This window comes from Rattus norvegicus, chromosome 12 (genome assembly GCF_036323735.1).
Source record: "Rattus norvegicus strain BN/NHsdMcwi chromosome 12, GRCr8, whole genome shotgun sequence".
Classification (NCBI taxonomy): domain Eukaryota; kingdom Metazoa; phylum Chordata; class Mammalia; order Rodentia; family Muridae; genus Rattus; species Rattus norvegicus.
In genome coordinates, this window is record NC_086030.1 from 46,709,209 (window position 1) to 46,731,703 (window position 22,495).

A 22,495-nucleotide genomic window follows, 5' to 3' on the forward strand; every position below is an offset into this window, starting at 1 on the left:
TCCAAACTTATAAACTATTTCTTGTTTTGATTTTTTTTTGGGGGGGGGGGTTCTGGTTTTCTTGAGACGTAGTCTCTCTACATGGCCCTGGCTGTTCTGGAACTCACTACATAGTTCAAGCTGGCCTTGAACTCAGAGATTTGCCTGCATTCGAGTGCTGGGAGTGAGGGAATGTGGCCACATTCCTGGCTTGCTTCAGTTATTTTAAGCTTCCATTGTTTTTACTTTCATTCAGGCAAAGAGCCCAGGAACTCCAGGTCCATCCCCCAAGTCTGAGCCTAGCCAGCACTTCTGTTGTCACCTCCACTATCCCCATGGAGCATGGAGGTGCTCGCACTGGGACTCTTGATCTTTGTTTACTGCCACCTGGCCTTGTACCCAGAGCCCACCGCACTCTCCGTCCCTCCAATAGCCCAGGTTTATATTAAGCCAGCAGCAGTGGCTGCTGTTGGAACTGCACGTAAACACTGCCGATCTCCATTTAGTGAACCCTGCTCCTTATTCCACCCAGCGTACCTATTTCCCCGGAGTTAATAATTGCCCTTCCCACGACCATGCTTGCTGTGTTTTTCCTAATCTTATTAATTATTCAACTCAAACTCTTGGTTGTGTGTCTTCATTCCAGAAAATTCTGCCCTTCATCGGGAAGGAGTCTCCCCGAGCTTTCTGTCCTTCCCCAGTTTGGCAGGCAATCCCTTGGGTGGAGGCATGTAAGGTAACCATCCCAGCATCTGTGACAAGGTTCTAGCCTCATATTCGAGTTTGTCATGACCGAGAATTCTATGCTGAAATCACTGTCCCTCAGAATCCCGAAGCGACTGTATTTCTCCGCTGAATGCTAACCTTTGGCTGGGGCTGGAAAGACCAAAGCCATCCCAGCATATTTTGTTCAGACGTGGTCGGTCGCACTATGTACCTAAGCAGGCCTCCAACTCTAATCCTCCTGTGTTGGGGCTCTAGGAATGCCTGGGTTCTGCCTTCATCTTTTGGAAGGGACACCAGGTTTTCTTTCTACAAGCTTCTGGGTCTTTTTTTTCCCCCACAGTTCTGAAATTTCATGGTCATTTGCTCTGTTGTGAGGCTATTTTATCTGTGGTGCTGACAAGTCCAGTCCAGTCTAGAAACAACTCCATTAGTCCGGGGAAAGCTGGTCCCATTGGCTTCACTTTTCTAAGGCTCGGCAATGTATTTCAGGTTGGTTCCTGAGTTTCCTAGCTCACGGGTCAGGACTCCTTTCCTTCAGTGCTCAAAAACCTGTATCTCACAGGGCGGTGGTGATACACACCTTTGGAGGCAGAAGCAGATCTCTGAGTCTAAGGCCAGCCTGGTCTACAGAGTCCAGTAAAGCCAGGGCTACATGGAGAAACCCTGTCTCAAAAACCAACCAACCAAACTGTATTTCTTCTCACTCTCTGGCTTCCAAACTTTTCTACTGTTGCTATGTTCTTCATTCCCCCCCCCACCCCCATGCCCTCATCCATTTGTTGGGTCTGCTTTCACTGCGCTAGGGGTCAAACACAAGGCTTCATACAGGTCAGACACATAGTCTATCCCTGAGCCTTGCCCTCAGCCCTAAAATACCTTGTAGGAGGAATGCCAGGGATAGAACCTAGGGTCTTGTGGATGCTGGCCAAGTCCTCTGCCACTGAGTCACCCACAGCCTGGAGTGGATGCATGTGTATGTGTGTGTGTACTACACGCCTGTTCAGATGCTCATATGCCATGGAGTGTGAGAGAGAGAGAGAGAGAGAGAGAGTGTGTGTGTGTGTGTGTGTGTGTGTGTGCACGCGCGCGCGCGCGCGCGCACGAGATCAGGGGACAGCTTTCGGGAATCAGTTCTCTCCTTCCACCAAGGATACAGGGGTCAAACTCTGCTCATTAACATCACCAAGCACTTTTGCCCAATAGGCCATCTTGCTGGCCCTGTATTATAATTTTTTAAATCCTTTACCAACCTCAATGAGGGCTGAGGGAAAAGGAAAAACAGATGACATATATACTACTCTCTGTCTTCCAATATAGTAACAGTAAACTTCTATTTTTTTTTTTTTTCTTTTCTGAGACAAGGTCTTCTCGAAGTGTAGTCCTGGATAACCTGGAATTTACAGACATCCTCTTGCCTCTGCCTCCCAAGTGCTGGGATAAAGGAAAAAAAAAAATCAGATGCTACCACATAGGGCAACAACAGAGCATTAAACCTATGGTGCTAGTTCTCTCGCCAATATCCAGGAAACTTTTCATACTCAAAAAGGAAGTCAAGGCTCTTCTCTTAATCAGAAGTCATGAGGCTGGGAGGAGCCTGTCCTATAATCCCTTGCCCAGCAAGCATGAGGCCCTGGGCTGGATCCCCAACATCGCAAAGGAAAATATGAAGTTACCCAGTGGGAACCTTGTCACAAGATGGAGGAAGAATATGCTAAGTGCCCTTACACTGGATGTTGGAAAGATCAGCTGTCACGCCTTCCAAGTTCACAGGGGTCTCCGTAGACATCACTGCCCGAGAAAGAGGACTTTCCCTGAAATGACAGGCTAATACATCAGCCCCTGCCCTTATGTGGCTGCTGTGAGGAACTGAAGGGCAATGCGCTTGAAGCATTGGCTTTTTAATTTCATTTAATTCTGACAACTTAAGTAGGCCTTATGGCGTTGCTGTTTTGACAACACACCTAAGGGTGACCTACTACTGAATAACCCAACTCTAGAGAAAGGATTCTTAAAGCCCTGAGTGTCGGTGTCAGAACGTCCAGAAGTGACTTCCCTTCTTAGGATTCACTACACTGCAGCTTTAAACAAATTACTGAACCCTTGTACAGGAGACCCTTGCAAAATACCTTTTCAACGTTCAGGTTAAATGTCCCCTCTTTGGTTGACCTTGGGGATCAAACATAAAAATCGATTAATCTCACCGCAGAGACCCAAACTGTCTTTTAAATCAGGGTAACCCCCACATTAGGGAGTTACAGGCAAGATGGCTACAAGTTCAAAGCCAACTTAACTATATGTTGTTTTGTTTGCTTGTCTGCTTGTTTTTCAAGACAGGGTCTGTGTAGCTGAGGCTGCCTGGAACTAGACCAGGCTGGACTGGAACTCACAGAGATCCACCTGTCCCTCTGCCTTCCAAGTCTGGGAGTAAAGAAGTATTGCCACTACTGCCTGGCCTTGATCTACTGTTTTGAAAGCGGAGGATGGGATGGGGACATGGAGAAAAAATTATGTCTCTTCTTTTTTTTTTTTTCTTTTTCTTTTTCTTCTGTTTTTCGGAGCTGGGGACCGAACCCAGGGCCTTGTGCTCTCTAGGCAAGAGCTCTACCGCTGAGCTAAATCCCCAACCCCATATGTCTCTTCTTTATTGTCTTTTCACCCTTCCACAAGCCTACAAAAGGGGATGAGATGGTGGAGGTGCAATCTCAACGCCTCCCAGAACTGCAATGTACCCACAGGTGTTATCACACAAAGGTGTCAAGATGCTTCCCAAGTGAAGACATTCTGGAATCTCATCCGGGACCCAGTAACACCCAGCAGACCACACGGGACCCTACTACTTTGTCTCACGAAATCTTCCCAGCAGCCCTTTTAAATAGATATTATCTCAACACCATTCTATATATAAAAAGACTGAGACCTGGAGGAGTGATGTCATTTATCTAATGCCTTAGCGAAACCAACGAGCCAGAGACTCGACTCCGAATCCGTATGGACATAAAGGCTACACTCCAAGCGCGGGCACAGAGTGGGGGCGGGGGGCGCTCTGCACCGCCCCGCGGGCTCTGGAGAACCGTGGCAGATTCCGAGTGGAAGCTCTGCAACCGCCGGGACCCGAACACACCCAGCAGAGCGCCAGCTGCCCTGAGGCCAAGCGGATGGCAAGATCCTCGAGCCCAGGGTCGCTCTGCCCGCCCAGGCCGCTCCGAGCCTCGAGCGGTGACGAGCCGGTCCCCTGCCGCCTCCTTCTGCGCCCTCCACGGCCGTCGGCACCGCAGCCTCCGCCCGAGCCATCTCGCCCCCGCCACCCGCGCTCGGGCCCCGCCGCCTGCCGCGTTGGCCCAGCAGTCGCCCGCCTCACCTGCGTGTCCGCCGCCATCCTGCCGGCGCCCACTCCGGAACCGCTTCCGGAGCGCTTCCGGGTCACAGCGGGGCCCACGCGGCAAGGGGAGGCCTGGCGCCCCCGGGCGGGAGGGCGGTCGCAGGTCGCGCGCTGCAGCCCGGGGACGCTGGCTGTCCTCAGCCCGGCATCCTCGGCGATTCCCGGTCCAGCCCCAACAACCCCATCGGGGAGTTCCTCCAGGCACCGCGTGCTTTCACGGAGCCACTGAATGCTGTTTCCTAGGCTCCGGGAAAGAGCTGCAGTCTAGAGAAGACTTGTTAGAGCACGGGGGAGGGATACAGGGATGCCCGGAGAATTGCTGCGCGGTCCTTCTGGGAGCCTTGGCTACAGTCCGCTGGGGACAGGGGTGAGCTTTGGAGAATGATTTAACTTTTTAAAATTTATTATAGACACACCAGGAGAGGGCATCAGATATCATTACAGATGTGGTTGCTGGTATTTGAACTCAGGACCGCTGGAAGAGCAGGCAGTGTTCTTTAACTGCTGAGCCATCTCTCTAGCCCCTTTACTACAGACTCTAGAGTATGCTTTGAGAATGCGGGTCTCCAGGCTTCTTTAACCCTGAGCAGTGACAACTGTTGACAGAGAATTAAAACTATACAGACCTGTAGTGAATGACCCACACAAGATTTATGACAGCAATAGGGCGTAGCATTTTCAGTCTTCACCTACTTAAAGAGCTCCAGGTTCTAGAATCCTGAGCTTTTCAGAGACTTGACACTTAATTGAATGCCTATATGAACTGACATCAAACAACTGTTGGGTCGGATGTTATAGTTCTAGGGTAACTTTTTGTCTAGTTACCTGTGATGCACAATGACTGAAAATACATTTTAGAGAATCTTAAAACCACTTTTTCTAGCACATTACTCTTGTTTGTAGCCTCCCAACTACAACAAAGCAACCCTATATGCACACCTTAGTGGCAAGTTACAAACTGTCCCTGTATTCAAGAATACAGTTGAATTCCCTTAACCTAGAAAAAAAAGCAGTAGCCAGCACCCTATTCCACATGGAAACTCAACTGTGCATCTTAAATACACAAACGCAAGTATTAACTTTATTACTAAACAGACAGCAGTTGCCTGTAATTACTGCATCCAGAAAGCTGAGGGAGATCAACTTCTAACCAACTCTCAGGCACTTTAGTTCAATCCCCATGTGGTGCTTGCACAATGTCACAAAGATCATCCCAGGCCCACTGTCTGGGACTTCAGACCTTAACCTCCTCTAGCCCAAACCTAGCATTCTACCCCTGCCTCAACCTTACACCATGGGGCTCTGGGGCCTGCATCACCCTAGCTTGGAGTGGTAAGGGTACTTAGTACAAACACTGGCTTGGACACCCAGTGAAGTGCAGAAAGCAGACCTAAAGACCAAGGTTAAACTGTTCAGAGTTGACATAACTATAGACCTCTTAAGTGGGGATCTGGGGACATACAGTATCTTGCAACACATATCTCCCATGGACAAGGAGAACTACCAGAAGAAAATAAAGGCCAGGCATACACCTTCAATTCCCAGGACTCAGGAGGGGAAAATCTTTGTCCCAGGTCAGCCATGGCTACAAAGTCAGGAGACCCTGTCTCAAAAACAAACAAAAAAGCCAAACAAAACCCACAAAGCCACTAGGAGCTTTATTTTTAGAAACATAGATGCAGGGGCTGGGGATTTAGCTCAGTGGTAGAGCGCTTGCCTAGGAAGCACAAGGCCCTGGGTTCGGTCCCCAGCTCCGAAAAAAAGAACCAAAAAAAAAAGTTTTTGCTTTTAACTGCTTAAGTGAACAAACTAAATAAATTCAGACAGCTTTAAGAGAAGTAAGCCTTTATTTCCATCTTTCTCAAATTAAGCAGGCTGACTTGGTGTGAGGGGCTTAGTCGAAGAGACCGAATCCCATGTCCTCATCGGATTCCTCCGACTCTTCCTTTGCTTCGACCTTGGCTGGGGCAGCAGCAGCTGCAGGAGCAGCAGTGGTGGCAGCAGCCACAGGGGCCGCAGCCGCAAATGCAGATGGATCGGCCAGGAAGGCCTTGACCTTGAGGGAGAAGAGACAGCGTGATCATAGTTGTTGTACAGCCTATACCCTTCCTGTTAAGGACTGTCCTGACAGCTCTCCAGTGTGAAGCTGCCCAACAGGTCAGGATAGCCCAGCTCTGTGGGTCCGTCATCTTTTAATGAGAGGACGCATGCCCTTGTTCCCATCACTTTCCCCATTTTTATTAAGCATCTATCTGGCTCCAGCTCAGGGCAGGCTCAAACTGAAGCAATCCTGATGGGATTATGGGCCACATCTAGCTTTCAAAAGTGGATTCCTCAGGCCACCCAGTCTTAATGAGTAAGCAACAGCACACTGGGCATGTGTTAATGCTGTTGGTAGTGTTTGCCCCAGCACTGGTGACAAACCGCAAACTGGTGGTGCATATACTTATAAACACTTGGATTCAAGGTCACCCAACTAGGGTGTAAGATCAGCTTTGGCTCCATGAAACCCTGTCTTGTCTCACAAGGTACCTCTTGTGTGAAATAGTGAATACACTCACTCAGCAGACCTGTCAGGCCTCTGTGGTCCTGAATGAAAGGACAGCCTTACCTTTTCAGCCAGTGGGAAGGTGTAGTCAGTCTCCACAGACAAAGCCAGGACCCTTTTGTATCCATTGATGATGGAGTGAGGCACTGAGGCAACAGTCGGGTAGCCAATCTGCAGACAGACGCTGGCCACATTGCGGACACCCTGCAGGGGAGACAAGAGTGACATTTTAGCTCACCTCAGACTCCAGGCCCTCTCACACCAGATGCTCTGGGCAGGGCAAGAGTCACCAGTTTGTGCTCCCCCTTTCTCCAGACCTGGGTGCTCAATGTAACTTTATAGTGACTTCTGAAACGTAGTTGCTGACCATTAGCAGGTAGAACACCTCTGCTGGGAGTAAAGGCCAGGGCCACCACCGCCAGTGTCTGGTTATCACAGGCCCTTAGCGACCTTTCGATTCCCAGCACAAGCAAGTCACCGAACCGCCAACCTCCCCGCCAGACCTTAGTCCTTTCCTCCTTTTATAGGTGGCAAAGTGGACAGCGTCGGAGGACAGAGCTGGGGCATACCTCTAGGAAGCGAGTGTGCAGGGCCTGCTCTGTGATGTCCAGCACCTCTGGGCTGTAGATGCTGCCATTGTCAAACACCTGCTGGATGATCAGCCCGAAGGAGAAGGGGGAGATGTTCAACATGTTCAGCAGTGTGGCTTCGCTGGCTCCCACCTTGTCTCCAGTCTTTATCAGCTGCACATCGCTCTGAGGAAGAGAAGAGCAGTTACCACCCAGACACACAGAAGGTCCAATCCCAAGGACTCTGCAATACGGAGTTACCACTGCAAGCCATGGCTACTCACCAGGATTTCAATGGTACCTCTGGAGATTTTAGTGGTGATGCCCAAAGCTTGGAAGAAAGAGGTCTTCTCGGGCCCCAGACCGGTGTTCTGAGCAGGTACTGTGACCTCACACGGGGCGATGGCACCGGCTCGGGCAGCAGCTGGCACCTAAAAACAGAACGAAGGTATTCTGTGGTAACCCCAACTCGTACACCGGAGCACAGCTACCTCCTCTCATCCGTCCTACCGCCCCTTACCTTATTGGCCAGCAGCATGTCCCTAATCTCGGTGAGGTCCTCCTTGGTGAACACAAAGCCCACGTTCCCCCGGATGTGAGGCAGCAGCTTCTCCAGAGCGGGGTTGTTCTCCAGGTGGCCCCGGATGGCCTTGCGCATCATGGTGTTCTTGCCCATCAGCACCACAGCCTTCCCGCGGAGGGACATGCGGATCTGCTGCATCTGCTTGGAGCCCACATTGTCTGCTCCCACAATGAAGCATTTTGGGTAGTCATCCAAAAGTTGCTATGAAGAAAGCCAGAAAGACACCAAGTTTGTGCGGGGAACAAAACCCAGCCAAACCAAACCGTGCAACCACTAGCCACCCACTGCTTCCAACGCTTAAGCTACATCGCTTCTCAGCAGGCACCAGCGGCCTGACCTTAACATCTGCCTTATCAGATATAACTCACCTGCTGGTTATGAATAGCACAAAATTCCCAACACAGCCAAAACTTTTAGCTGGGTGTGGTGGCACATGCCTGTAATGCCAGGTGAGGCTTAGTTGCCAATTCCAGGCCAGCTCTACGGAGAGGCTCTACCTCCAGTAATTGAGACTGGGGAACCTCACGGAGATTTTTTTTTGGTTCTTTTTCTCGGAGCTGGGGACCGAACCCAGGGCCTTGCGCTTCCTAGGCAAGCGCTCTACCACTGAGCCAAATCCCCAACCCCGAGTTTTACTTTTTTAACATAAGGGACGCCTGGCTGCCCAAAGTGACTGACCAGGGAACGAGACTCAGAGCCCAGAACTTAGGTTGTGAAATATCAAAGGCTCATGCCTGGTTAAAAGCCGCCTCAAAGGCCTCTGATAACTAAGTCTGGACACCAGTCTGGCAGGTCTCAGGTGTGCAACAAGAAGCCTAACTTAAAGATGAATCATTCCAGTCTCAGCCCCTTGCACAGACCGGAAGGGTTCCTCTGGGTGAGTGAGCTAGTTCCGAAAAGGGGAACCTGAGATGATGGAACTCCCCACAGAATGCCTAATTCTCCTAAGGAGCGTGGCAAGCGACTGCCCCACTAAGACCGGGGCGGAAGCGGAGAGTCCACGGCCCGCTCCGCACTTACGATGATCTTAAGGAAGTAGTTGGACTTCCAGGTCGCCCTGTCTTCCCTGGGCATCACGGCGGTGCGTCAGGGATTGCCACGCGGGGTTTAAAGACGATGTCACTGGGGAGAGAGGGGCAGCGTAAGCCAGGTAAGTCCGACACCAGCACCGATCCGAGGCCTAGGCCTAGCCCGCCACGCGGAGCTGGGCCCGCGGCTGCGGCCGCCAATAGCGCAAGCCGGTGAGCTGGAGAGGCCGCAGGAGGGACGAGCAGCCCGACCCCGAGCCTCCCCGAGCCCATCGGTCCCGACCCCGGCGTCCCCATGCTACTGCCGCCCTCCCGCAAACACACACACACAAACACAACGCGAACCTCTAATGAGGACGCCTGGCGAGAGAAGTGCGGTGCGGTCACCAGTGCCTTTTATAGGAGAACCAGGAGGCCTCGTAAACTAGGACGACGTCCATGCCTATTGGCTGGCGCCATCAACCGTCCCGCCTCACTAGTTAATCTACGCAGCTATTGGCTGATGCGGCTGCCACTCCGACAAGTGGGTAAAGTAAAGACCGCACCGTGTTGTAGGAGGAGCGCTTCCAGACCTGCTGCCCTCTGCTGGGTCGGAGCCGCCCTGCAGCGTCGCCAAATCAGTACAACGAAACCAACTTCTGGAAAATCTTAGCAGATGCTCTAGTCCCCTCTTGTTCTTCCTTTCAAAACCTACATCCTCACCTCCACAAAACTCATCAAAGGTTCCCGCTTTCTCTGAGTAAAAGCCTAAAACGTAGCCTATATTCAAGGTCCTACCGTTTCCACCGTCGCCATCTGGTTTCTTGCTTTCCTACTGATGTGTCTGTCTCTAACCTGATCTCTTTGCCCTCTCTCTGCCCCTTCAAGAGTATTCCTTTATTTTAGGGCTTTTTCCCCCCCAGTCCCGCTGCAAATGCTATCTACTCAAGAAGATCTGCCCTGGCTGTTGATTTCGAATTCTAAGGGCGGGGGCAAAAACCAAACTACCGGGGTTGGGGATTTAGCTCAGTGATAGAGCGCTTGCCTAGCAAGCGCAAGGCCCTGGGTTCAGTCCCCAGCTCCGAAAAAAAGAAAAGGGAAGAAGAAGGAGAAGGAGAAGGAGAAGAAGAAGAAAAGAAGAAGAAGAAGAGAAAAGAAAAGAAAAGAAAACAAAAACAAAAACAAACTACCTTCCTTCGGAGAAGAAGAAGAAGAAGAAGAAGAAGAAGAAGAAGAAGAAGAAGAAGAAGAAGAAGAAGAAGAAGAAGAAGAAGAAGAAGAAGAAGAAGGAGAAGAAGGAGAAGAGGAGAAGAGAAGAGAAAAGAAAAAAAAACAAAAACAAACTACCTTCCTTCACTCTCCTGCCTTCTCCCGCAGCACTTACACCGTCTAACTCGCTGTATAATTCACCACATTATGTTTGTCAGCCTCCCTACAAAAATGTAAGCTCCACAGAGGCAGAGTTCTGCCACTTGCTGTGTTGTCTTAAGAAGTACTTCCACTTTATTGACCACCTTTTCTCCCTTCCTGGGATACAGGAGAAAATAATCGATACATGTTAGCATATATGTATAATATAATATATATCATATATATGTTCATTTAACATTTATTTGGATAATTGTTTTACTTTGAGACAGTCTCACTCTGTAGCGTGCCCCAGCCTTGCACTCCTGCCCATCACAGTATGCTGAGACATACGTTTTAATGTCCCCTCTGATATCCCACAGCCTCACACACGTGACACACTGGGTCCTACTCCAGCAGATTCTGCCCGGACAGGGGCTGGGAACACATGTGTTTGTGAAACTTCTAAGCCCTTTACTTGGGTTTGGGGACAGTGTGAAAAGACGTCTCCTGCTCAAGAAAGCAGCAGTAAACTGGCTAGACTGGATATCAGAATCCTGAGCCCCACCCTTGCTAGCCTAGGGGAAAGGAACATTTTGACAGGTGGAATGGGACCCACAGTCATAACAAATATTTGTTGGTCACAAGTGGCCTTGGACACGCTCAACAGAGATTCTCACTTGCTCAGGTAGACTGGAGATAGGAGGAAAAACTGTCCTAGTTTTAGGAACCAGGAATGTGTGTGTTTGTGTTTTTTTAAGGGCTTGATGTGCATTTATGTGCCTGTGTGTGAGTCTGAGCAAATGCATGCCACGTGTGTGAGGCTGGGGGATGTCAGAGAAGAGTCATGTGTTTGGGAGCTTTCCGACATTGGCTGGGAACTGAACTCGGGGCCTCTGAGAGAACAGAACTCTTTCTTGCTGTCTCTCCAGACCCATAAATAAATAATTATCTCTATATAAATAAATGTGTATATATGGGGGAAGATATTGAACCTAGGGCCTTGTTCTCACTAGACAAGCAGTCTATTGTTTTAAAGCTTCCTGATGCCTTTGAAGATCGGCCCAGTCTGAGAACTGCTGGAATCAGTGACTGCTGAGGTCGCTCTTTAATGACCAGGATTCTGCATGCTCAGCACTGTGCTAAGTACTGGCACGTGTTCCTGACATTTCATTGTCTCCCTCAGTCCTGAGGTGCAACACTGTATCCACAAGAAAACTCCCAGAGAAGCTAAATCATCTGATGATTTCAGAAGGAAGGATCCAGAAACAGGTTCAGGGGCCTCGCTGTGCTACACAGTCAAATCCAAACCCTTCGTCTGTCTTTCTCTAAGTGCACTTTTCTAAGTGCATACACCTGACGATGGTGCACTTCCAAAGACATCCTGGCTCTGACGATATAAATACCATCCCTAATTGATGTTACACTGATATAACATCATGCTATGGAGCCATTAGAAATGGTGCAAATCTATACCCAGTGGCATGGGAAGGCATCCTCAAAGCATCACAGAGAAAGCCAATCACACTCATTTCTAGAAGAATGAGACATTGGGGTGGGGAAAAGAAACCAAGTCATTACCTCTGAGTGGGTGTCAAAGGTCACGGTCACTTCCAAGCTCACCGTAATAGAGTCCATCATTCAGAATACCATTTACCGTACTGCCTGGAAACCTGCTCTAAAGGACAGGGAGACTGAACCTAAGAAGAATGAAAACTTCCATCCAATTTTGGGGCCCAGGCCTGACAGGAGGAAGCCTGCATATACGGGCATGACCACAAGGGGGCAGTAGAGATTGACCAGCTGCAGGAAGTCTCTGGTATTGCATAGGGAAAGGGTTAGTTACACCAAGGTGTTCTCTGGAACTTGTGATCTCCGCTCTGTTCTTTCTCCATGATCACAGACTGGAAGGTCACCCAACAAGCCCTCAGGGAGACACCTTCGGTGAGTCCACGTGATAGCCCTAGAGCAGGACCTGCCCCTGTTGTGGGCTCAGTCAGTACTTCCGAGGCTAGACCAGTAAATCTCAGTAGGACCCACAGCCACCGCAAGCTCCCAGGATCCCACTCTCTGGCTTTCTGGAACCCCAGGAAGAAAACATCAATTGTCCGCCTTCTCTGGAGGACTCTTCTGCGTCTACAGAGATTCTGGTTTCTCTGTTGTGGCAACTAGACCAAACTCCCAAGAAATAACACCAGATCGGGTGAAAATCATGGCAAACTTTATTGGCATAAATCACAGGAGTTGAAATGGGAAAAGCCAGGTTAGAGGTTTAAGGTAAGGAAAAAAAAATCAAATGATCATATATCCATGACCCAGAGAATGGCCCTCCAGGTACCCCAGTCTCTTCTTGGAGGGGCCTGGAGCAGGTAGGTCACTGTAAACAGAGCAGTAAGGCCTGTGGGTGGAAGTGTCGGTCGGTGTCGTCTGCAGCGCCCAAGCTGACCTTGAGCTGGGCTGCTGCTAGCCCAGTCCTGACTGAGGACCCTTGTCTGGGACCCCATCACACTGGGCCTCTGCTAGGAAGCTGATGTACTGTGTAGGTCCCCAGCCTATGGAACCTTCCAGAGTGCCTTTTCCAGGAGCTTTTTTTTCCAAGCTGGCTGCTCCCATCTCATCCTTTGGAATGGGAGCTCTGGGACGGACTTCCTGTTGCTCTAACAACGGGATCGTGTCCCTTTGCCCCAAACCCTGCCAGCTTCCCTCATACCAACTTGGAACATTCTTCTCAGACGCCCGTGCCCCAGACATGCCCTACTGTGAGAGGGAACAAACAGCCTTTGCCCCGGTCACCGGAGTTTGAGGGAGAGATGCACCCAGTAGAATTGAGAATAGAGACCCTTTATGATCTTCCTAGTCAAAGTCAGACACCAGCTTTCCTGAGAAGGCAGAAGAGGGAGCCCCAGAGAAGCAATGAGGCGGGTTCTCCTTGTTGCCAAGGAGCTCACAGAGAACAGAGGCTGGCTCCCGATGGCTTACGTAGGCAGGATGTCTTTCCCCTTTGCCTGCCTTGGGAACAGGACACATGAGGTTCAAAATTCCAGGTCCAAAGGGCTGAACATTCTTGGACCAGTTCTTAATGAAAAGTGTTGGCCTGGGCAGTAAGGGAAGGGTTTGAGAATACAGCAGTTTAAAAAACAGTCCTGGGAGCTGTGAGGTTACAGAAGTCATTACAGAGCTGCTCCCAACTCATTGTGCTAAGAAATAAAATAAGATACAAACTGTTTCCCCACCCCAAGCTCAGTACAAAGCGAAGTCCACACCAAAACCAAGGCCACTGGCTGAGCCAGCGGCAGCGGGCAGACGAGAGTACAAAAGGGGCGTTCTTTAAATCTCTTCAGTCATCTTGTGGAGATACATAAAAGCAACTTAGCAGTACGAAGTTGGACCTCAGTGTAGAAATCTATCAAAGTTGGTACAGTGATGAGGGGCGGGTGACACTCCCACCTCACGCCGTCCCCAGAGATGAAGCGTGTGTCTATATAAAATGTTATTGCTGGAGAAACCTTTCTCGGAGACCCGGGGCAGTCACAGACTCTGGGAGACTGGGTGCTGGCACCCAGGGTGCCTTCAGTGGCCTGTGGGTGAGTTTATGCTGGCACTGTCTACAAGGGCCCGGTGTCCCCAATACACTAGGGTAATGAGGTTTGGAGACGGATAAAAGAGCTCCTAGCTGACCCTCTCTGCCCTCCTAGCGACCGCACTGCTAAAAGGTGACTATGAATGGCTCCAGTGTGGGGTGCTGGCTCTTGGGGACATACACGGGGACAACTGGGTTGCAGCTTCCACCTCTGGTGAAGATGAAGTGCACAGAGCCCAGGAGAGCCATGGAGGGGGAGGAGGCCCCTTTGGCTCTGGTAGGGATGAGAAACAGGCAGGACAGCCACAGTGTCCTACCCTACGCCTGCTGAGGACGAGTTCCAGTTTGTGTTGGATTGGCCCGTCACCCCTGGGTCACAGTGGCAGTGGGTGGCGCTGGCTGGGGAGGGGCGGGTGGCAGGAATGGGCCTAACAGAAGAGCTTCAGGAAGCAGCTCTGACAGTAGGGCTTGTCGTTCTGCTCCTTGAAAGTGCCCTTGTTGAGCTGCTTGAGGCAAAAGGCGCACACGAAATGCTCGGGGTGGAACTTCTTGGCCATGGCGGTGATGCAGCGGCCGGTGATGGGCTTCTGGCAGCCGGAGCACAGTGAGCCGCGACGCTCGTGGTAGTGCACCTCACAATATGGCTGCCCGTCGTGCTCGAAGAAGCTGCCATTGACGAAGGGTGTGAAGCACTCCTGCCAGCAGAAGAGAGGAGGCTCAGGAGCCGTCCTGGGCGATGCTCAAAGGACCGTGTCACCCTCGTAATGGAGGACCGTCACCCTCATAATGGAGGACTGTCACCCTTGTAATGGAGGACCGTCACCCTCGTAATGACCTGCCAAAGGACCGTCGTCACCCTCGTAATGGAGGACCGTCACCCTCGTAATGGAGGACCGTCACCCTCGTAATGACCTGCCTTTGCTCACCGTTTCCTACGAGCTAGGCTAAACCCTTCACTGTCCCCCAGAGGGAAAAGAGGCGTGTAAGTGACGTGATCCAGCCACACTCGCTGCTAAGTGCACGGCCTACAACCAGAGGTGTGAGTTCTGGATTTACACAGGTGGCCGTAAAAATGTTACCAGAAACGGACACACTTACTTCACCTTCTGGACGCCCATTTAGATTAGTGTGCACACGCAGGACGACAAGGTTCAGGCCTACAGCAAGTGTTCCAGAGGCCCTTGCTGGGGACCTGTTACCCCACAGATCAGCTTAGAAGCAATGCCCGCTCCTGGGAAGCCTCAGGATTCATTATGCGTCATTTGAGTGTCACAGCTCTGTCCAGTGTGAGCACGGAGGCTTACACACTAGAGTGCAGAACACCTCGGCCTGGCTCGTCTCAGCCCAGCTGGCCTTTTGGGACTTGAAGCATGCGGACCCCAGCCCTGCTCACTCCCTGAGAGCCCTAAACACAGGCACTACCAGAAAGACCCCTGTCCCACTGCCTGCTCCCAGGCTCTCTGGCTGAATGGAGGCACCCCTTACCCTGCACACAAAGCATTCAGGGTGCCAGAGGGTGTTGAGGGCCGAGATGTAGTTCTCCAGGATGGCACGGGCACAGCCGCCACACTTGGGCGCGAACATGTCGAAGTAATCCTTCCGACAGTAGGCTTTGCCATCTTTCTCGTGGAACCCTGATGATCGCAAGTGGGTGGTGTTCAGAGGTAGACATGAAGCCACCCCAGTCCTGCATCAGCCAGCTCCCCCCACCTCCTTCTGGGACATCCCAGGGCATGATGGGCAGGCCTTCCAACCCAGCCGTACCTTCTGGACCAAAGAAGGCTCCACACTGGGCACAGAAGAAGTGTTCCGGGTGCCACGTGCGGTCCAGCGCTGTCACCACTTTCTGTGAAAGCAGAAAAAAGACACATGGAGAAGGCTTTCCTTCCCACCGCACCCCTGCTCACAGCGAGGGAGGAGCAGAGCGCTCCAAAGGCTCTGCTAACTGCAAACATTAAGTGTTCAGAGCTGCTGAAGGGTGTGACTGACAGACACACACACCTCTGACTGACAGACACACACACACACACACACACCCCTCCAACTGACAGACAGACAGACAGACAGACAGACAGACACACAGCTCTCCAACTGACACACACACATCTCCGATTGACACACACACACACATCTCTGACTGAGACACACAAATACAACTCCAACTGACAGACAGACAGACACAGACAGACACACACACACACACACACACACACACACACCCCTTTCTGCTCAAACTTCGAGCTCAAATTCATGGGTTCACTGGTTGATTGTGACCCTACTCTCTAAATAAAGGAACAGACTCTGGAGCGCCCCCTACAGCACAGACTGTGGGAACCCACCGGGCACCCAGCCCACTGTGCACCAGGACTCCAGGGTGGGAGGTGGAGCCACCTAACAGGCACCTGGGCTGCTGGGGTCACCAGGTCAGACTCTCAGCCCTACCCTACCATCTCCTGCCTGGGTAAGCCTTGGGGTTACACTCTTCAGAAAGAGGACTGCCGACCACAGAAGATAAAAGGAGCAGACGGCCCAGAGCCCAGAGGCGCAGCCCCCCGCCCACCGCGCACGCTCACATCCAAGATGGGCCCGTTGCAGTAGTAGCAGCGTGGGGAGAAGAGGCTGTGGTAGTCCTTTTCACAGTAGGGTTGTCCGTCCCGCTCGAAGAAGTTCCGGGATCCAATCTCTTCCTGGCAGTGGGTGCACACAAAGTGCTCGGGGTGCCATGTCTTCCCCATGGCAGTCACCACCTGACAAGACAGACGCAAAGTCACTCAGGCTGAGGTCAGAAGCAAGGTCCCAGTGCCCACCTCCCCTGCTTACCTGCCCAGCAATGGGCTTCTTGCAGGCTCCACAGACCCCTTTGGCAACGGTGGCGACCCCTAGCTTGTTCAGGTCGGACTGCAGACTCCCCAACATGCTGTCAAGCTGGCTCCCAGGTTTTGAGAGGCCCCCAGGAGGCGAGCTGCTCCCGGTTTTCCCCTGGGCCATGAACTGTGGACACAGAGAGAGCAAGTCAGATTTCCAGGGCCTGGTGTGGGCAACTCAGAGCCGAACACCCATGAGGCTCTCTACCCTCAATAGACGGGCTGACAGCCCTCAACAGGGCTGACTGAGGCAAAAGGCACACTGTCCTGGGGGGGGGGGGTGGCATCAGCAGGCAGCTGGAAGTCGAGCAGGGCTGCCGGCACCCCACTGGATGACCAAGCCCACAGACAACATGCCAAGCAAGGACTCAGCCCCAGGCAAGCACTGACCCCTCCCTCGTCCTGCCCTTCAGGGCTGCTCTGCCTGCTGCTGGGGGGCCAGCCGGCTGCCCACTGCCGCTCTACATCCACTCTCTGTTCCAGGCCCTGCATCTTAGGTGGGAAAGAGAGGAGAAGACACTGTTTAACCACTAAGACTGAGAGGCCTCGTCTGGATTATTCCACACTGGCAATAGCAGAAAGGAGGGGGGAGGGGTTGGGGAGACAGAGAGAGACAGAGAGACAGAGAGAATATATATCTCGAACAAAAGAACCTGAGACAGAGGCCTAGGAGAAAGGGGGAGGCAGAAGGGGTGAGCCACACAGGTAAACGTTGAGGCCTTAACAATGGCCCAGGCCAACAAGGGCTGAGGAACCGGAGGGAATGGGTCGGGGGTGATTTGCTGAGGTGGGGCCTAGATATCAGGGTCAGGAGGACCCAGGGGCAGACTCTAAGGAAGGACTTCAGTTACTGCATGAGTACGGTGAGTAGGGTGAGGTCGGAGGACGGAGCCCTCCGTGCCTGTGTGAGTGCAGGCTTCTGTAGCTTCCTCAGAGTCGGGAGGTGGTTCGGGATGGACAGGGCACGGGTGTGAGGTGTAGGGTGAGGTTCCGGGAGGCCTGCCTGCATCGGGTGGAAGAGTGGGTCCTCATTGGTCTGGCAGCCCACAGACCTCACGGTGTGGGGCACAGAAGTGAGACCAGGAGGGCCGCGCCCACCCTCCTCCTGGGGCTTTTCCCCTGCAGTCTGGACCCCAGAAGAAGCAGAAGAACCAGCCAAGGGCCCTGGACAGGAGGGAGTGGGCAGGCTGGGCTGGAGAGGAGAGCTGCTGGCCGAAGTGTCAGGGTGATTCTGGAGCAAAGGGGCAGGAGGAGGAGGAGATACAACAGAGGTGGTTCTTCTCAGGGGGATGGGGGAGTCAGGAGGGTAGACAACCTGGGAGGGAGAGAGGGGAAAGAGACAGGAAGGTAAGAATTCAGCAGCAGTAGAGGGTGGAGGGGTGATGTCCAGCCTTGTCATAAGGCCATAAAATGCAGAAACCGGCCCACCACCCCAAAATCTTTTTCAGTCAGCATTAGGGCTGAGGGAGCCTCCAGACCCCCACTACCCGGGCTCCGGCCCACATCGGCTGGCTACCTTCTCTACCAGCTGCCCCCCGGCCTGCCTCCCTCGAGGCTGCACGGTGATAACTACGCCTTCGGTCAGCCAGTCCTGGGCAGAGGCCCCGGCCTCCTCCTCTGCCGCCAGCTGGATACCCAGCCGGCCCTGCAGCTCTGCAATGAGCTGCTCCTGGGATGGGTTCCTGCTCAGGGTGGCAGGGTCCAGCCTGCGGCGAGGGGAGGGTTCCCGGGACATGGGATGTACGTGGCCTGTCTCCCGGCTCCTCCTGATCACAGAGCGGATCTGGGGGAGGAGGACAAAGCCGTCACCATCCCATTGCAAGCTAAGGCAGAATGCTACTCAGTCCACACGAGGGGTCATGGGAGGCCAAAGCAGAACAGCACAGAGGCAAGCTGGGGTAGGTGACAGCAGGAAGCAGCCAGAGCTGAAGAGAGTCCCATCACCCAGCGTTCACTCCCAAGTCAGCCTCTAACCATGGGCAAAATACTTGTAGGATGTCAGCTGCTCTCTCCTTGACAGGAGTCAGCAGGATGTTCCTACCCGTCCCTCGCTTCTCTCCTCACAACTTAAGTAAAAGATGGAGGCTTCTCCTTTTAGCCAGTGTTGGTGTGTAGTTTATGTATTAAAGCTTACAATTTGTATGTTGGGGGAAAGGGTTTGGGAAGAAGGCATAAAGTCAGAATCCTACAAGAAACACTTAAGAGCCAGGCATGGTGGCATGCAGCTATAGTCCCAGCACTGAGGAGACTAAGGCAGGATGGACAGCCAGCGGTGGAAGGAAGGAAAATCATGCATTCGCTGAGTTTTGCCCATTTTCCAGGGATTGCCTCAGTTAGCCCTCTGCATAAGGAAAGTGTGCTATCCATGCTCCCATTTTAAAGACGGGAAAGCTGAGCCCCTGGGTGGCCCCCAAGTTCACATGGGTAGTGAGTGGTGTCAGAGCGTTGTCCCCAGATCCATGCGTCTAACCATTCTGTGCACTGCAATGCCAGGGCAGCCCCTCTAAAGGACATCTTAAGAAACAGGAGATGGGGCATCACCAGACGCAAAGCTGGTAGCCCAGGATCACTGCCAAACACATCTTCAGGGCCATCGCCCTGGCATTTTCTGCCCAGGCAGACGTTCATAAGGGCAACATGCAGTTAGCAAGGAGTGGCCCACACTCAAGCCCTGCCAGAGCCATGCCTAGTGACTGTGCGAGCTGCTGCCTGCCTGCCCAGAGGTGGAAATCCTCTCCGAGGTGCTGGGGGTCCCCAGGGCCATGGCACGAGACAGCTCCGGCTGCTCCTTCCTGGGCTCCAGAGCAGCTTCCATGGAACCTTCTGGCTTCCCTGGGTTCTCGAGGGCCTCAGTGGGTCCCCCAAGGCCTCCCTTCCAGGGACGCTTCCCACCTAGCTGCTCCTTGTGCCCCAGGGCAGGACACGAGCTTCCCAGGCCCCCTGGTTCTGACTGCACTCTCTCCTGCAGGCCACACTCCTGGGTGAGAGCCCAGGTGTCAGGGAGGACAGCCTGCCTGTCCACTGCCACAGCGGGTGGCTCAATGCCTTCCTGAAAGCTGTAAGTCACTCCATGGGGAATCTCAGGCTTGGACGCTGTCAAAGCCTGTGGCCATCTCCCAGTGGGACCCGCAGTCTCCTCTAAACACACATGGGTGGCCACTGGCCCCTGGGATGCTGTGCTCCCAGTAGGGTATGGAGTATGGCATGGGGGAGTCCCAAAGGGCGGCCCCATGGAGCCTGAGAGGAGAGGCCTGACTTGAGCCTGGCTCTTTGCATCACATGACTGCCGAGAGGCCACCACAGAAGGATGCCTTGAGTTCTGAGTGTCAGATGTCTCCTCAAGGCTACCCAACCCTAGCCATCTGGGAGCCACAGAAGGTGAAAGGACCTGACCATTTCCTTCTGTGTGGAGGACCTCTGGGGTGTGGTCTTCAGGGGAGGATTTAGTGGGAGGAGGAGGAAGGGTGAGGGGCAGAGGTGGAGTAGAGCCGGGCAGCAGCCCTTGGGAGCTCAGCACCATAGCAGAAGTGCTAGTCTGGAGGAGAAAGACAAAGGGAAAGAGAGAGAAATGGGGAGGGGTGAGCAGGGCGCAGGTGTGGACCAGTGCTCTGAGAACCACCATCTACACCAATCCTAAGGCACAGGGTCTCTGGAAAGGCTCCAACCCCAGAAATGCTTGTCTGAGCTGCTCTGGGTCTCCCTTGCACCTTAGAGGACCCAGGCATCAGAAAGCAGCCACAGGGCCATGCTCACAAAGTCACCCAGACTAACCATATAGGGGACTTACAGTGAGGTGCAAACCCAGGGGAAGCTGGCCACGGGCACCAGCTTCATGCACTGCCCACCCGGCCGTCCCTCCCAGCCCACTCCTGTGTCAGAAAGTCCTTTCTCTAGTGCTCAGCAGAAGTGTGGCTTTTCCTTGAGCGGCTCTGGACTACAAGGTCTACAACTACGGCGTTTGGGATGAGAGCCAGCACAGTCACTGGGGATCCTGACTTGCTTCCCACCACTCAGAACCATGGCAACGAGGTTTACAAGTCTGGACTGCCACAGCACCCAGTCTCCCACCTCTGAGCTCCACGCAGGAGTATGGCTGAAGAGAGGCAGGAAGCACCTTTCTGGGCCAAGAACGGACAGGCTGCCTGGCTCCGTTCTCAATTCCCTGAGCTGCGCCCCAAAGGTCTCTGGCTGACACACATGGAGCTGAAGTCAGCAACTACTGGAGAGTTCTGTCAGCATTAATCCCTACCGAGGCACTACATATTCTACATAAAATGCGTGGACTGGCGGACCTGGTGGGCCTGGGAGGGAAGGAAGGTGGGACAATGCCTGCTGATGGGCCGAGGCCTGGCAGGCTGGGTTTCCCACAGACGGGGCTCTTGGGGACTCAGGCCCCAGGAGGACAGTGGAGGGCAGAAGGAAGCTGGCAGCAAAGGCTAGTGAATCCCATCCCCACTGGCAGAAAGAGAGCGGTGTTCTGAGGACAGCTAGCGTGGGAGATCCAGTCCTGGGGCAAGTGACCTCTCAGACATGGGATGCTGATCCCACGGGCCCAGCAGGACACACCCTCCTCCAGCAAGCGCAGCTATCAACACAGGGCCCTTTGTCTGAGTGTCCATGCCTCCCGAACCCCTTGACCTGGGCGGCTGGGAACACCAGGAGAGGGAGGAATGCCCCAGCTAAAAGAGGCTCTGGTTTCTCTGCCTTCACTGGCTTCTAAGAAGCTCATGTACTACCTCGCCTCTTTCCCCGAGGGTGCTGTGAGGCCACAGGCCAGCTCTGCCCCTCCCTGCCCCCCCCCCCAGATTGGAAAATGGATGGGGACAGAGAAGACAGGGATCACCTTGAAATCTGACAATGAAGCCATGAGCTCGTCCAGCTCCCTGGTGGCAGAGGAGGCTGAGATTCTGGTCTGCTGCTGGCTGGAGGTGACTCGCTGTGGACTGCTCATCTCTCCCTGGTTCACAGTGATGGCCGGGCTGCAAGGCAAGCGCTCTGTCAGTGGGGAACCCAGGGGGCCAGACTCAAGCTCCACAGGGGATCAGGCGTCGAGCACCCAGTATCTTAGGGACCCCTATCCCTGACAGAGTACAACCAGGGAGGTGACCAGAGAAAAGGGCAGGTGGCTCAAACAGGACCCTTACAGGAAGAACCCTTGCCAGGGAGGGGCAAGCTCACCTGTTAAACACAGGGAGCACCACTAAGTCCCCTCTACAAGGCTGTACAAGGTGTGAGGTTATTACGCATGATGACATCAAAAGCACTACAGTTAAGGCAGGCAGGCAGGTGAGGTGGTTCACACTTGTAAACCCAGCATGCAGGAGGCTGAGGCACGAGGGTTAGTACCTAGTGAGTTCCAGAACAGTCTGTGAAGTGAGACCCTACCTCTGAATGAACAAGCAAGACCTAACATTAGCAGGCATGTCCCGTGAGCGCCAGAGCTGTGAGCCAGGCCTCCCGTCTCCTTATTCCTGTCTGCGTAACCTACTTTACAGTTTGCTTCCTGTTTTTAAGACAAGGGCTCGTGCAGTTTGCACTGACCTGGAACCCACTGTATAGCCTCAACTGGGCTTGAACATGAGATTCCCCGTGGCCATGGGTCCCTGATTCCCCGTGGCCATGAGTCCGTGTGCCTCACTTTCGCTTATTCCAACTAACAGAGGGAACAACAGACTTGAGAGCTGACCGCAGTAGTCAGCAGTAGTCAGTAGTCGCTGAGTCGCTGGCACAGCCAGGATGTCAGCCCTCTGGGACATTAGCAAACCTGTGCTAACAGTCTGACTGATGGCTGGCACAGCAGGGGTGGCACCCGAGTGACTCACCGTATGCCCAGGGCCTCAAGTAACAGGCACTTAAGGGGACCAGGTGACTCTAGGCTGAGTGACGGGCATGATAGCCTGGAGCCTGTCTGGG

The 22,495-nt window shown here is 53.1% G+C and overlaps 3 protein-coding genes across 16 annotated transcripts in view; all 3 read right to left on the minus strand.

Annotated features, from left to right (window-relative positions):
- Gcn1 (GCN1 activator of EIF2AK4) overlaps positions 1-5,911 on the minus strand; it is a 62,847-nt gene extending 56,936 nt beyond the window's left edge. For 2 of the 3 annotated variants that reach the window (XM_039089791.2, XM_039089790.2), the window contains exon 1: positions 4,064-5,911. In XM_039089791.2, the coding sequence (XP_038945719.1) occupies positions 4,064-4,081 (18 nt within the window). In that variant the 5' untranslated portion in view covers positions 4,082-5,911. The remainder of the gene's footprint in view (positions 1-4,063) is intronic. The other variant, NM_001168664.1, reaches the window with a different exon arrangement.
- Position 5,912: 1 nt separating this feature from the next.
- On the minus strand, positions 5,913-9,182 carry Rplp0 (ribosomal protein lateral stalk subunit P0). The gene is made up of 7 exons (NM_022402.2): positions 9,158-9,182; positions 8,805-8,906; positions 7,722-7,985; positions 7,486-7,632; positions 7,202-7,387; positions 6,696-6,836; positions 5,913-6,140 (listed from the first exon to the last, which is right to left on the minus strand). The coding sequence occupies exons 2-7, from the start codon at positions 8,856-8,858 to the stop codon at positions 5,979-5,981; spliced, it is 954 nt and encodes a 317-aa protein (NP_071797.1). The 5' UTR covers positions 8,859-8,906; positions 9,158-9,182; the 3' UTR covers positions 5,913-5,978.
- A 3,155-nt stretch (positions 9,183-12,337) lies between these two features.
- Positions 12,338-22,495, minus strand: part of Pxn (paxillin) — a 47,161-nt gene continuing 37,003 nt past the window's right edge. For 4 of the 12 annotated variants that reach the window (NM_001408855.1, XM_039089607.2, XM_039089603.2 and 1 more), the window contains exons 6-15: positions 21,426-21,561; positions 19,296-20,117; positions 18,099-18,365; positions 17,586-17,897; positions 16,973-17,074; positions 16,539-16,709; positions 16,292-16,465; positions 15,483-15,564; positions 15,204-15,352; positions 12,338-14,413 (exon numbers count right to left, since the gene is read on the minus strand). In NM_001408855.1, the coding sequence (NP_001395784.1) occupies positions 14,147-14,413; positions 15,204-15,352; positions 15,483-15,564; positions 16,292-16,465; positions 16,539-16,709; positions 16,973-17,074; positions 17,586-17,897; positions 18,099-18,365; positions 19,296-20,117; positions 21,426-21,561 (2,482 nt within the window). In that variant the 3' untranslated portion in view covers positions 12,338-14,146. The remainder of the gene's footprint in view (positions 14,414-15,203; positions 15,353-15,482; positions 15,565-16,291; positions 16,466-16,538; positions 16,710-16,972; positions 17,075-17,585; positions 17,898-18,098; positions 18,366-19,295; positions 20,118-21,425; positions 21,562-22,495) is intronic. The other 8 variants (XM_063271543.1, NM_001401038.1, XM_039089610.2 and 5 more) reach the window with 3 other exon arrangements.

Coding starts and splice junctions, on each gene's coding strand:
- Rplp0 (NM_022402.2), bottom strand. CDS start 8,858: ATGCCCAGGGAAGACAGGGCGACCTGGAAGTCCAACTACTTCCTTAAG. Junction 7,633..7,721: donor ACATGCTGCTGGCCAATAAG/GTAAGGGGCGGT, acceptor TTCTGTTTTTAG/GTGCCAGCTGCTGCCCGAGC. Junction 6,837..7,201: donor TGCACACTCGCTTCCTAGAG/GTATGCCCCAGC, acceptor TCTCCCCTGCAG/GGTGTCCGCAATGTGGCCAG.